The 12910-nt window shown below is 38.5% G+C and overlaps 1 protein-coding gene across 3 annotated transcripts in view; it reads right to left on the bottom strand.

The window, feature by feature from the left end:
• BARD1 (BRCA1 associated RING domain 1) overlaps positions 1-12910 on the bottom strand; it is an 87289-nt gene that overhangs the window by 73480 nt on the left and 899 nt on the right. Inside the window, exons 1-2 of one of the 3 annotated variants that reach the window (XM_024243577.3) lie at positions 4790-4939; positions 1847-1903 (exon numbers count right to left, since the gene is read on the bottom strand). The exons of 1 other annotated variant lie outside the window; for it this stretch is intronic. In XM_024243577.3, coding sequence (XP_024099345.1) covers positions 1847-1903; positions 4790-4797 — 65 coding nt within the window. In that variant the 5' untranslated portion in view covers positions 4798-4939. Of the gene's footprint in view, positions 1-1846; positions 1904-4789; positions 4940-12910 lie in introns of those variants that run through there. One more of the 3 variants, XM_009238068.4, reaches the window with a different exon arrangement.

The following is a 12910-nucleotide window of genomic DNA, read 5'->3' on the forward strand; positions in this document are numbered from 1 at the left end:
ATATATAACTGGTAAAAAGTAAGCCTCACAGAAATCTGGCATAAGTACATTTCACATGGAAGAAATAGCAAGTGCCAAAGTCCTGGGGCGGGAGTGAATTTGGTGTATTGAATGAGCTAAAAGGAGAAGTGCTGGAACAGTGTGAGCCAGAGGTAAATGACGTCCAAGAGGCAGACAGGGTCTGGGTCCCATACAGGGTTTTGCAGACCAGAGGGCAGAGTTTGGATTTTATTCTAACTGCAATAGGAAGCCACTAAAGAGTTTAAGCAGGGTAATGATATGGATATTATCGAGATTTTTCAAAGATCACTGTCAAGAACGTAGAAAATGAGGAAGGGGTGATGATGCCAAAAAGGGAAGACTAGCTATGAACCTATCACAATAGTATGAGCAGAGATAACACAATGATGGCTTGGAACAAACTATAAACTGTAGAAAATTCAGAAAAAAGGTGGAAAAATTCAAGATTCAGGACACATTTTGAGGCAGAACTGACAGAACTTAATGATGTGGGATAAGCAACCTAGCAGTAACTGGTACCATTTACTGTGATGAAGATTACCCAGGCAGGAAAAGGCTGAAGAGGAGGATGATCAAGAGGTCAGCTCTGAACATACCAATTTTAAAATGCCTTTTCTTTCGTCATCCAAACAGACGTATCTCGTAGGCAACGGGTACCGTCTCCTACCCCCTCATCCTCCTGCTCGATATCCCTCATGTAACAGATCTGTTTTTCCAGTAACAAAATTGGGACCCAAAACATAGCTGCCTCCCAGACAACCTTAGCCCTTGAAGTAATACACAAGGTTATTTTCACATATGCTCAAATTTCCTAATGTATTTGTTCATGCCAGACAGTAACATACTCATAACTGGAAATAATTAAAAGATTAATTCAAAGGAGACTATATTTTCCCTGTCTCATAGGCAATTAAACTAAGACACTTAATCTCTCAACTGATTTCTCCTGAACAAGAAATAAGAGATAAAAATCTAATCTTCTGACCTATAAGCCAGGGCCGTCACATGGATACAATTTCACAATAACTGGTATGCATTGAATTGTGTCCCCCAAAAAGATGTTTGAGTCTTCATCCCTCAGTTACTGTGAATGTGACCTAATTTGGAAACAGGGGCTCCAAATGATCAAGTTAAGACGAGATCATTAGGGTGAGCCCTTATCCAATATAACTGGTATTCTTATTAAAAAGGGAAATTTGACATAGAGAGAAGCATGCATTCAAGGAAGAATGCCAGGTATACACGAAAGCAAAGACCAGAGTGATGCATCTCCAAGTCAAGGAACAACAAAGATTGCTAGGGGAAAGGCACGGAGCAGATTCTCCCTCGCAGCCCACAGAAGGAACCAACCCTGTCATCATCTTGATCTTAGACTCCTAGCCTACAGAACTAGAGAGACAATACATTTCTGTTGTTCTAAGCCACCCAGTTTTTGGTTCTTTGCTATGGCAGCCTTAGGAAACTAATATAATAACTATAAGAACTATACTTTCATAATTTTGAGTCTAGATTCAAAACTTAACTGGAAAATTTAAAAACACCTATTTGAATTATATAAAAGGTATTAATTTTTTCCCTCATATTTGGCAAAGCTGTCTACTAAGCTTTCTAACTTTGGACAAGTCATCCTCTTTGAGCTTTGGTTTTCTTATTTGTAAATTAAGACACAGTTTTAAAGATCAAACTAAGAAAACACACAGTAGGTTACTTTGCAGACTTTGAAAGTTACACAAACATCAACTACCATTATTATCAACAAGATTACATGATTGTTATCTAGTAAAAAATACAGTTGTACTATATACATCAAGCCGTAATTACTTACCTACAGAAGATGTGCTCACATCCTCCTAAACACACAGGCTCTCTCAGAATGTTAGCACTGTTTGAAGAAATTAAAACAATCAGGATTTGAGTCATTGTTAGATAAATATTTCACACTCAATATTTCATCCAAGGCCCAACACTACCATACTTCTCACTTTCTCAAAGCAGAAGATATTAAGGATGTATTTATCTGAAAGGCTGTAACTCCCTGGTTAAATATTATACCATAACATACCTGCTGATTTTAAATAGTAACTACCAAACTCAGTACAAGTTACAATACATTTTAAAATGTATTTTCTAGAAAGTTGGAGGAAGGAACAATTTTGTTCAAGTATCTCTAAATCTCTTAAGGCAAAACCAACTACTGGCTGCTTCTTTCAACTACTAAGGTGTATCCTCCCCTGATGATTCAAAGTGTACATCATATACCTCAAAATGTGACCCACACGTAGAATGACCATATAATGTATTGTCCAAACGAGAAAACTTCTGAGAGTGAAGAGGAGTGATAATTGAATAGGATGCTGGGACAACAGGAATAACCCAGGACTGTCCCAGACAAACCAGGATATCTAGTCATTTTGACCATAAGAATCCAGGGTTTCCCATTTAAAAAAACACGTGTTTCTTACTACTGTAAAGTAGCCATCATTTTTTCACAGATATATTGTGAAAAATGCAGCCATTCTTTCAGTTCACAGAAAGTTAATTGTTCTTTAAGCAAATGTAAACAGAAATCATCAGATTGGCAGTCTGTCTGCAGACAGAATGAAGTTCCCTGCAGTGAGCAAAGGACACAGAAACAAAATATTCCTAATATTGTCCATCAAAATACCTGCCACATTTGTTAATCCTAAGAAGGTAATGATACTAATAAATACACACCAAGACATTATACTCAGTGGATGTAATGTACCCAGAGAAGTAAAGCCTTTTAAATGATTAGCACTTTTCGTGCTTGGTTTATTATACTAACTCGAAAACCATTAGATATTTACACATTATTATCAAATTACCTCTGTACACATACCACATATCAATAAAAACAATTATTCACATTTCTTAAAAGATTGAAAGTATCACACTGCACATCTTAATAGATATGAACATTCAAGTGAAATTGAGCTTTTCAGAAAGATTGCTAAAAACAGAGTACACACCCACAGTGTTATTCTCAAGATACTGAAAATGGTGCTCACTGACATTACAAAACCTATTACTTCTTAAAAACTCACCATGTCTGATTTTTGTATCTCAGTATGTAAAACATACTGATAAAAATATGACTTGTGACTCTGCCAATTAACATGATCTTTTAACATTCATACTGCGCCTATAATTTCTGTTATTTGACCTACCAAACCTAACCTCCTTTTCCCCATCAAGTGTACTGAATTCTATTTTCGTGGCAAGCTCCTCCTATCATAATATCCTTCCTTTATCTCTTTTATGACATCGCCCTGGCCAAACCTCCACCCTCAGGTTGCTCTCTACCTTGAAAGAAGACCATTCAGTTCCCTAGCACCTTGGATTCCCTATCCAGCCCAGGCCAGAGTTAACTATTTCCAAGCCACCTTCACCACTACACCTAATTGTGCTGACCTCTTAGACACTCATGGATGGCAATCTATAATGCTAGATAGGCCCCAGAGTCTACTTCTTCCCTGCCCACTCAGGCTGTGAATAACCACTATTAAAAAAAAAAAAAAGGGAAAGAAAGATGTATAAACCTCTCTATAAATTCATTTGGTAGCAACCGGGTACTGAGGCTCATGCCTGTAATCCCAGCACTTTGGGAGGCCGAGGCGAGAGGATCACTTGAGGCCAGGAGCTCGATCGGCCTGGGCAACATGGTGAAACCCTGTGTCTACTAAAAATACAAAAATTAGCCAGGTGTGGTGGTGCATGCCTGTAATGCCAACAACTTGGGAGGCTGAGGCACAAGAATCACTTGAACCTGGAAGGTGGAGGTTGCACTGAGCCAAGATTGAGCCACTGCACTCCAGACTGGGTGACAGAGCGTGACCCTGTATCAAAAATAAATAAATAAAAATTTTAAAATATAAAAATTAGCCAGGCATGGTAGTGCACGCCTGTAATCCCAGCAACTTCGGACGCTGAGGCACAAGAATCACTTGAACCCAGGAGGCACAGGTTGAGGTGAGCCGAGATTACACCCCTGCACTCCAGCCTGGGTGACAGAGCCAGACTCTGTCTCAAAAATATAAAATAAAATAAAATAAGGACATAAAATTTATTTGGTAGCCTCTTCATTTTTGTATCTCTACCAAAGTCATGTATTCAATATTCTATAAGTAAACAAACAAATGAATAGATGGCTATTCAAAACAATCTCTATGCTTCCTCATCTCATTAACTTTACTGGAACTTAATGGTGTAAGTTTTTTAACACCTAAATACATTTTTATCTCCTCACCAGTCATCTTACCCCTTCCTTGAGTCTAAGAGGAAAATTCGATCTCCTTTAGTCACTCTTCCTAAAATGTGCTACTCTATCTCTAGTTCCCATATCTTTTCTGCCTCCCAAAGCACTAGATATTCATAATAGTTGCCTTTCTTCTCTCATTTGCATCTACACATGAACAGGTAATCTCTCCTTTGACACAGAAAAAAACACTGTTTTGATCATACCTCCCACTCTACCTTCTGCTCCATCTCTTCCCTTTCTTGAACAGATAAAAGTTCTTAAATGAGTGCTCCATACCAGCTACTCCCATCTCCTCACCTTCCTAGCTTTAACTCCCTCCGCTCTGCTGAAACTGTTCTCCAAAGCAGTCTTGGTCCTCTTCTCTCTGACCACTCTGGGAAATAGCACTGATCTCATCTTCTTTCCTGAAACCTTTCCTTCCACCGCATTTTAATATTTTTATACACATTGATCTGCCTATTTCAGCATTTCCTTAGCTGCTTTTCCTACCTCTCCATGTAGACATACTCCCAGGATGCAGTCCATAGCCTTCCGGCTTTCTCTGGCAATACTTGACTCAATGCCTTGATTCTGTTTCTCAACTTTAAATTTCCTTCCTAAGATGACTGAACTCTTTAGCTATAGTTCTTAATCTTCACTCTAGCAATAAGATGGTATCACATATTAGTAATGATTTAACATGTGGGAATAATTGATCAGTTGTACTAATTATTCTAATTAGTGAGTTAGAATATATATTTGTGTTGCTGTTAACAGATAAGGAAAGATAATGGAAATGTGAATAAGAAGCATGTGCACTTGTGTGTATTGGGGGAGGGAACAAGAAGGAAGTGTGTGAGCCAAGCTGAGAGAGAAGGGAGTGCCAAATTCAGTGGCACATGCCTGCAATCCCAGCTACTCAGGAGGCTGAGGCAGGAGGATCGCTTGAGCCAAGGAGTTCAAGGCTATAGCGTGCCATGATCATGCCTGTGAATAGCCACTGCACTCCAGCCTGGACAACATAGCAAGAACATGTATCTTTAGAAAAAATTTTTTAAAAAATTATTACAGCTAGGAGATACCTAACAAGAATATAAATGCATCCAACTTTAACTCAGCTATTCCACTGCCAGGAATTTATCCTTCAGCAACACTAGATACTTGCAAAAATGAAACTTTCAAACATCGAAGATATCTAGACAAGATTCTAAAACCTTCCAGAAATTGAGAAATAATAAAATTAAATGTCATACTTTTTTTAAAAAAAGGAATCAGGATAGCATAAGACTTCTCAAGGGTAATAAGAGATGCTACAGAACTGTGGAATGAGGCCTTCAAAATAATTATTGAAAATTATTTCGTACTTTGAATTCTACATCCACTCAACTTCCACTGTCAAAGTTAACAGTAGTAAGAAAATTCATCTTTGAGAGTAGTTAGGAAGTTAATAACGTCTAAAATGGAAAAAAAAAACCCCAGCAATATAAACATATTTGGAAATGTAGAGGTACATGCTTGTAAAACTAAAAAAAAGACAAAAGATGTTTCTGATGCATAGAACTCAGGGGTGATGAAGGATGAAGCAAAGAATGTTTTCATTAATAGTCTGTCCTATTGACTCCGTCAACTATGTTCATGTATAACTTTATTTCAAAACATTTTAAATGTAAAGGCACATGACATCAGTATCACTCCAGCACTGTTTGTTACAGCAAAAGACCACAAACAACCTAAATTTTTCCAGTAAGGAAATGGTTAAATGAATCATGCAACAACTACATGGTGTTTAGTATCTGCTTATCTGAGGCAGTACAATGCTTGTATGAACACAGAACCTCTTGAAGGATACACAAGAAACTGATAATTATGAGTTACTGAAGAAGATTCACACTTATCTGTCATTCATTTAACAAATATTGAATGGCCATATACTGTGTTAATTCTTTTCACATACTGTTTACCATTTTAAAAAAATTTACTATTAAAAAGTTCTTCACAATCTGTCACACCTAAGCCATGCAACCTTTCCTTTCATTGCTCCTCAACAAAAACTCTGCTGTGGTCAGGCCAGTGTCTCTTACAACTATAATTAGCCTATGTCCAACTCTTGGATTTTAGTCTCCAGCCATCACTTCTGCAAAATTCATGCCATGTAACATCTAAAGAACAAAGTTGACTGTGTTCCACTCTTTTCTAAGGGACTTATAATCTGGCCGTTTAATTACATAAACCAAATTAATATGACTTAAAAGATGTACAAAATGTTCTAAAGTTACAAAGAAGAGAGCATCTAGTTGGGGCTCTGGGATTCAATGTTGAAAACCAAATATTTGGCAGGAGGGGGTGTTGTTTTTGTTTTTTTCAAACAAGATCTTGCTCTGTCGCCCAGGCTGGAGTACAGTGGCATGATCACAGCTAACTGAGCTTTGAACTCCTGAGCTGAAGAAATCCTTCCATCTCAGCCTCCCACATAGCTGAGACTACAGGTGCACACCACCATACCTGGCTAATTTTCTGTAGAGGTGGGGTTTCGCCATGTTGCCCAGGCTTGAAAACTAAATATTTTGTACAGATGATCCCTGACTTACAATGGTTCCACTCACAATTTTTCAGCTTTATTATCCTGCAAATGTAATACACATTCAGTAGAAACCACACTTTGAATTTTGATCTTTTCCCAGGCTAGCAATATGAGGTACAATGTTGGGCCACAGCAGGAAGTCATTCTGTTTTTCACTTTTAGTATGGTATTCAATAAATTACATGAGCTATTAAACACTTTACTATAAAATAGGCTTTGTGTTAGATGATTTAACCCAACTGGGCTAATGTTAGTGTTCTGGGCACATTTAAGGTAGGCTGGGCTATGCTATGATGTTTGGTAGGTTATGTATATTAAATATATTTTCGACATACAATATTTTTAACTTAGAATGGGTTGATCCAGACACAACCCCATCTCAAGTTCAGGAGCATCTATATTTTAACTTCCTGATTTTCTATTTTTCTTGTCTTGAAATTAGACTCCAGCCCTACAGACAAGAGATCTTAACTTTCATTTTTTCTGAGCTCCCCAACCCACCATTACCTACCTAGCATGGTGCTAGATTAACTGCAGGATTTCAATAAGTTCTCAGTGAATGAACCAAATGGAAGCCTATATACAAAAATGCATTTGTATTAACAATTCCATTTTATCCTTACCCTATTTTCTGTTTGATATACATATATATTAGATAGAAAAAATCCAAACAAATAAGAAAAGACATTTGCAAGGTAACAGGATTTCTGTACCTTGAAAATTCAGCTACTCTACTTTTTCCCCATCTACAGTCATACTTCTGTAACTTTACATGTAGTTGATTTAGAAAGATCAGTGCTGTCAGAGGATAACTTAGGGAAGAATTAAGTAGTGAGAACAATTTTTTTTTTTAAAGAAGTTCTTATTGATATAAAATTTTCTTCGAAAAGAAAAAAAGGAAGGTAAATTCATCTGAGATTATAATACTAAGGCAGATCTATTTCTTAATAGAATGGCTCCCCTATATCTCCATGAAATATCAACTGCTATTTAATATTAGGCAAGACAGCTCCCACAATGCTCTTACATTTTAAAGAATCCTCAAGGTAATTTTAACGTGTGGACCAACATGTTGAACATCTAAATGTGCAGGCTCACCAAGCCAATTAAACAATTTTTCTTGTGTTTATCTTTAGAAGAATAAAGTGTTTAACAAGTAAAGTATATGGATAATGACATGGAACCTATAGGGGATTCTTAGCGATTCATGTAAATTAACTAGGTCTTCTGGTATTACCACTTGCAAAGGCCCTTCAAATGTGATCCTACCTTAACCTAAGTTCTTTCATACATTAATTTAACATACACTAAGAAACTATATGTCTGGCATTGTGGCTACAAACATGAACCTAGTTTTACTAAATATATAACTGAAGGAGACAGACATCACTCAAAATATTCCATAAATAAATACATCTCACAAATAAATTCTAACTTGGAAGATACGATACAAGCTGAACACCAACGATCTGTGCCTTTTCTGCATGTACGTTAAACTTCATCCAGCGGACACAAATAACTATGAAATCTGCAAACTGGAGAGAACTTGACAAATCAACGAGTCCATTTTCCTCATTTTATAGATGAGGAACCAGAGTCCAGGAAAGCTATACAAATTGCTCTCTTTAGGAAGTTAACTATGTAAACCAACTGACTATTCTGTTGTTAGGCTACTAATCACTGATTTGACCCTATCTTAACTCTCTGTTCACCTGACCCAGTCCCCCTTTACCCTACAATTATTTATAGCTAGTTATTTGCAAATAACACCCACCACCCCAGCTCCCCGCAACCTGGCTCCATTTTAAAAATCTATTCACATCTCGGCCTGGTGTGGTGGCTCACACCTGTAATCCTAGCACTTTGGGAGGCCAAGAAGTGCAGATCACAAGGTCAGGAGTTCGAGGCCAGCCTGAGCAACATGGTGAAACCCTGTGTCTACTAAAAATACAAAAATTAGCCGGGTGTGGTGGCGCTCACCTGTAATCCCAGCTACTCAGGAGGCTGAGGCAGGAGAATCACTTGAACCTGGCAGGCGGAGGTTGCAGTGAGCCAAGATCATGCCACTGCACTCCAGCCTGGGTGACAGAGGGAGACTCCGTCTCAGAAAAAAGAAAATCTATTCATATCTCAATTTAAAAGCTCATGAAGCTTCCTTCCACTGGCCCTACCCAAGTACTCTTCTCAGCACTATGTCAACCTGCACGACAATTTACCTGAAATTGTATTTATTTTATCCCTTATAATTAAACATACACTCCTTAAGGGTAGAAGTAGAAAATGCATCACCTTATCACCCCTTACACAGTGTCTCAGTGATTTCTTGTTATTCTAATGAATAACCAGTGCCAGGGAGAAATCATTCCATTGGGGGATCACTGCTCTGTGAGAATGCCTCTGAACATTCAAAACTCATGAACAAAGGCAAAAGCTGAACCTGGAGTCAGAAAACCTATTCTTTATTTCACAAATATTCATATAGTATTTAGTACATAACAGACACTGCTCAAGGCATCTTATGAATATCAACTCATTTTTTGCAGATGAAGAAAAGGAAGCATAAAAAGATAAAATAACCTAAACAATGGAGCCAGGATTTGAACCCAGGGAATCTAACTCCAGATTCCACACATTTAACGTCTACACTATGCTGCCTCAAAGTATGAGAGAATTCAAAATTAAGCTTGATCACCTCCTAAACAAGAACTCAGAAAAAAAAAAAAATACCTATCATAAAGGTTAAAGGATTACTTTCTAACTTTTCATAAAAAGCTGACTAAAATGGCCCAAGTTACAATTGTCATAGATGTCTAATCCCACTCTCACCCTCAAAAATATGCCAAGAGGTACCTATTAATTCACAAAACAGTGTTATATAACACCTGGGGCTTCTACACTACAGCTCCTATTATCATTTCCTGCTTCCTTTAGGAACACATTATTACTGTGCTTTCTGCCAGCCTCTCAAATAATATGGTCTTCCTGTCTCATTTTTCCAAATCCTTAAATAGCTTCTTTCTGGTTGTGAGGCTTGGTCCTAATATAAATGTCACATCTGGCTTCTTGAACTCTTTCATCGGCTTCACCTTGAAGCCATATTCATGTTAAAGGTCAAGAAAGGATGCCCGGTTATGTACCAATCCACCCTCACCAGCAAGTAATGCCTGCTGCAAAACAGATCCATGTGCAACACAAGACAGATGTCAGCTGCGAGCTGAATGTGAGGGTAATCGGGGTAATCACTAGCCCACTGGGTAGAACTCTGAAACTCTGTAAAAGGACATACTGACACAATTTCAAATAATATGACACTGCTTTGAATGGAGGGTAGCAAATGTAAGAAGCAGACCATTCTGAGTTGCTCCCTGCCAGCAATGTCAGGAGGCTACCAGGGCAAAGGCAGAGGTAGGAAGAATGCTTTTCCTCCTTGAGTAAGGTGCAGCTGGCCATGCTTTTTTCACTATAGATAGTGCCAAAGTTGCAGAGACATCTACAGAGGAAAGCAAAATCATTTCTAAATATTAAAGCCCATGTAAAGGCCAGGCATGGTGGCTCACGCCTGTAATCCCAGCACTTTGGGAGGCTGAAGTGGGCGGATCACTTGAGGTCAGGAGTTGGAGACCAGCCCGGCCAACATGATGAAACCCCATCTCTAGTAAAAATACAAAAATTAGCTGGGCATGGTGGCATGCACCTGTAGTTCCAGCTACTCATGAGGCTGAGGCAAGAGAATTGCTTGAACCCGGGGGGACGGAGGTTGCAGTGAGCTGAAATCATGCCACTGCACTCCAGCTTGGGTGACAGAGTGAAACTTTGTCTTAAAAAAAAAAAAAAAAAAAAAAAGGCAGCCCATGTGATATAAAATTGTATACCAAAAAGGATTTTTAAACTTAAGACATTAAATTTATCAAGTTGCTAACTTTATCGACAGTTTAGCAACTATTGCCTGTGGGCCAAACCAAGCCAGCAGCCTGTTTCTGTACAGCCCTTAAGGAAAGAATGGTTTTTACATTTTTAAGGGAAGTAAAAATAAATAAGAACAAAAACTATCTGTGGGCAGAAAGGCCTAAAATATTAATTATCTGGCCCTTTACTGAAAAAATTTGCAGACCCCAACGTGAAAACATGCAGTCTAAGAGTTAAGATTCAGTTCATCCAAAGAGGTTCGGATACAAACTAAAAAAAAAAAAAAAAAATCAATGGCATTCAGTGGCATTCTCTAGTCAAATGGGTGAGCCATGCTAAAAGTCTGGGCCTAGTTACTGATGTCTGCTTACACTCCTTTGCCTCTTACTGTCTACTCACTTCAGTTAGAAATTGGAAAAATATTTCGTAGGGGATAAAAAGTGAAACCGGCTTTGTTATTTTTCAGGACAACATATATTCATATATTATTATCTATTTTGTCTCTCCCAAATCATCTAGCAAGCAAACACCACATTCTTTTAGATTAAGACACCCATTATTTATCATTTATTCTATCACAACCACCAAACTCAATACTTTACATACATGCAAAATTTCATTTTGTTTCTTCCATATAAGCTCCCTAAGGGCTGGAATTTACTGTCTGCTTTGTTCACTAACAAATCCCCAATACCCAGAATAGGGTCTGGCACTTTATGGGTGCTCAATAAATTTATGATTATTAATGAATCCTCACGAGAAAATAAGCTAATCATTAGTATTACTTATATGCGGAAAATGAGGCTCAGAGAGATTAATAACTTGGCCTACTCAATATTTTCAAAGCTAGAACCTGAACTCAGGCATTCTGACTACAGTCTAAGTGAAGCCCTATGTTTCCACATAGGTATGTGCCAACGGAATGCCTAACTTTCGTTGGACTATTGAGGTGTGAACTATAATGCTTCTGTTATTGCAACTAGCAGTGCCAGTTTTAAATTTCCTGTTCTCAGATGACCCATGTGCAACAGGAAAACAAATACACAACTCGTCTTCATGTACTCACTCTAGCAAAAGTGTCACTTTTCTAAGAACTGCAATGTCATTTTGTCATAGATATTAAAAGTTTTCGTGAAAGAAAATATAAGTGCAAAACTCTGACAGTTAAGTCCTTTTCATTTTTAAAGAAAAAGTTTGGCTGGGCGCGGTGGCTCACGCCTGTAATCCCAGCACTTTCGGAGGCAGAGGCAGGCGGATCACGAGGTCAGGAGATGGAGACCATCCTGGCTAACACGGTGAAACCCCATCTCTACTAAAAATACAAAAAATTAGCCGGGCATGGTGGCGGGCGCCTGTAGTCCCAGCTACTTGGGAGGCTGAGGCAGGAGGATGGTGTGAACCCGGGAGGCGGAGCTTGCAGTGAGCCAAGATCAGGCCACTGCACTCCAGCCTGGGCAACAGAGCGAGATTCCGTCCCAAAAAAGAAAAGAAAAGAAAAAGTTGTGTTACTTATACTTTATGCAACTAAGTAACTTAAGTTCTGCAAGTTAGAAATCAAAGGGGAAAAAAAAGTCCAAAAAGGATATAAGCTTTTGACAGCTGCAAATAAAAAACCTGCCAGTGATCTTCATACAGAAATACTTAGCTGTACACACAGCAAGTGCTCAATAAAAATGCTTTTTAGAAGAAGTGAAAATGAGACAAACCTTTCTTGGGTTTTACAAACCTTCCTGGTTTGTATACTAGAAAGAGCTACACGAAAAAAGCAAGAAGTAACACTCATGAAAATGTCTTTGGACGGAATGAAAACCCTGAGAGGACTCCCACAGTGTGACAGCATGTAAGAAAACAATAAACAGCATCACTAAGAGCTGGGACAACAGACATACAGTCTTTTGAGCAAACTAAGAAAATGAGAAATTTCGTGCCATCTTCAATCTACAACTATGGTAGATATCCGATGCTCCACCCCATCTAACCCGAAAAAGCTGGCACGGAGAAAATGTCAAAAAGGCCAGTTTAACTTAGAGTGGCAGCTGCTTCTAATTTAGAGGGTCTCGGGGCGGCCCGCCAGCCCAATGCGCCATAGCTCCCGGAAAGCAACGGGGTAATCCAGGGCCGGGTGAAAAACGCAGAAGCCTCAG

This window comes from Pongo abelii, chromosome 11 (genome assembly GCF_028885655.2).
Source record: "Pongo abelii isolate AG06213 chromosome 11, NHGRI_mPonAbe1-v2.0_pri, whole genome shotgun sequence".
Taxonomy (NCBI): domain Eukaryota; kingdom Metazoa; phylum Chordata; class Mammalia; order Primates; family Hominidae; genus Pongo; species Pongo abelii.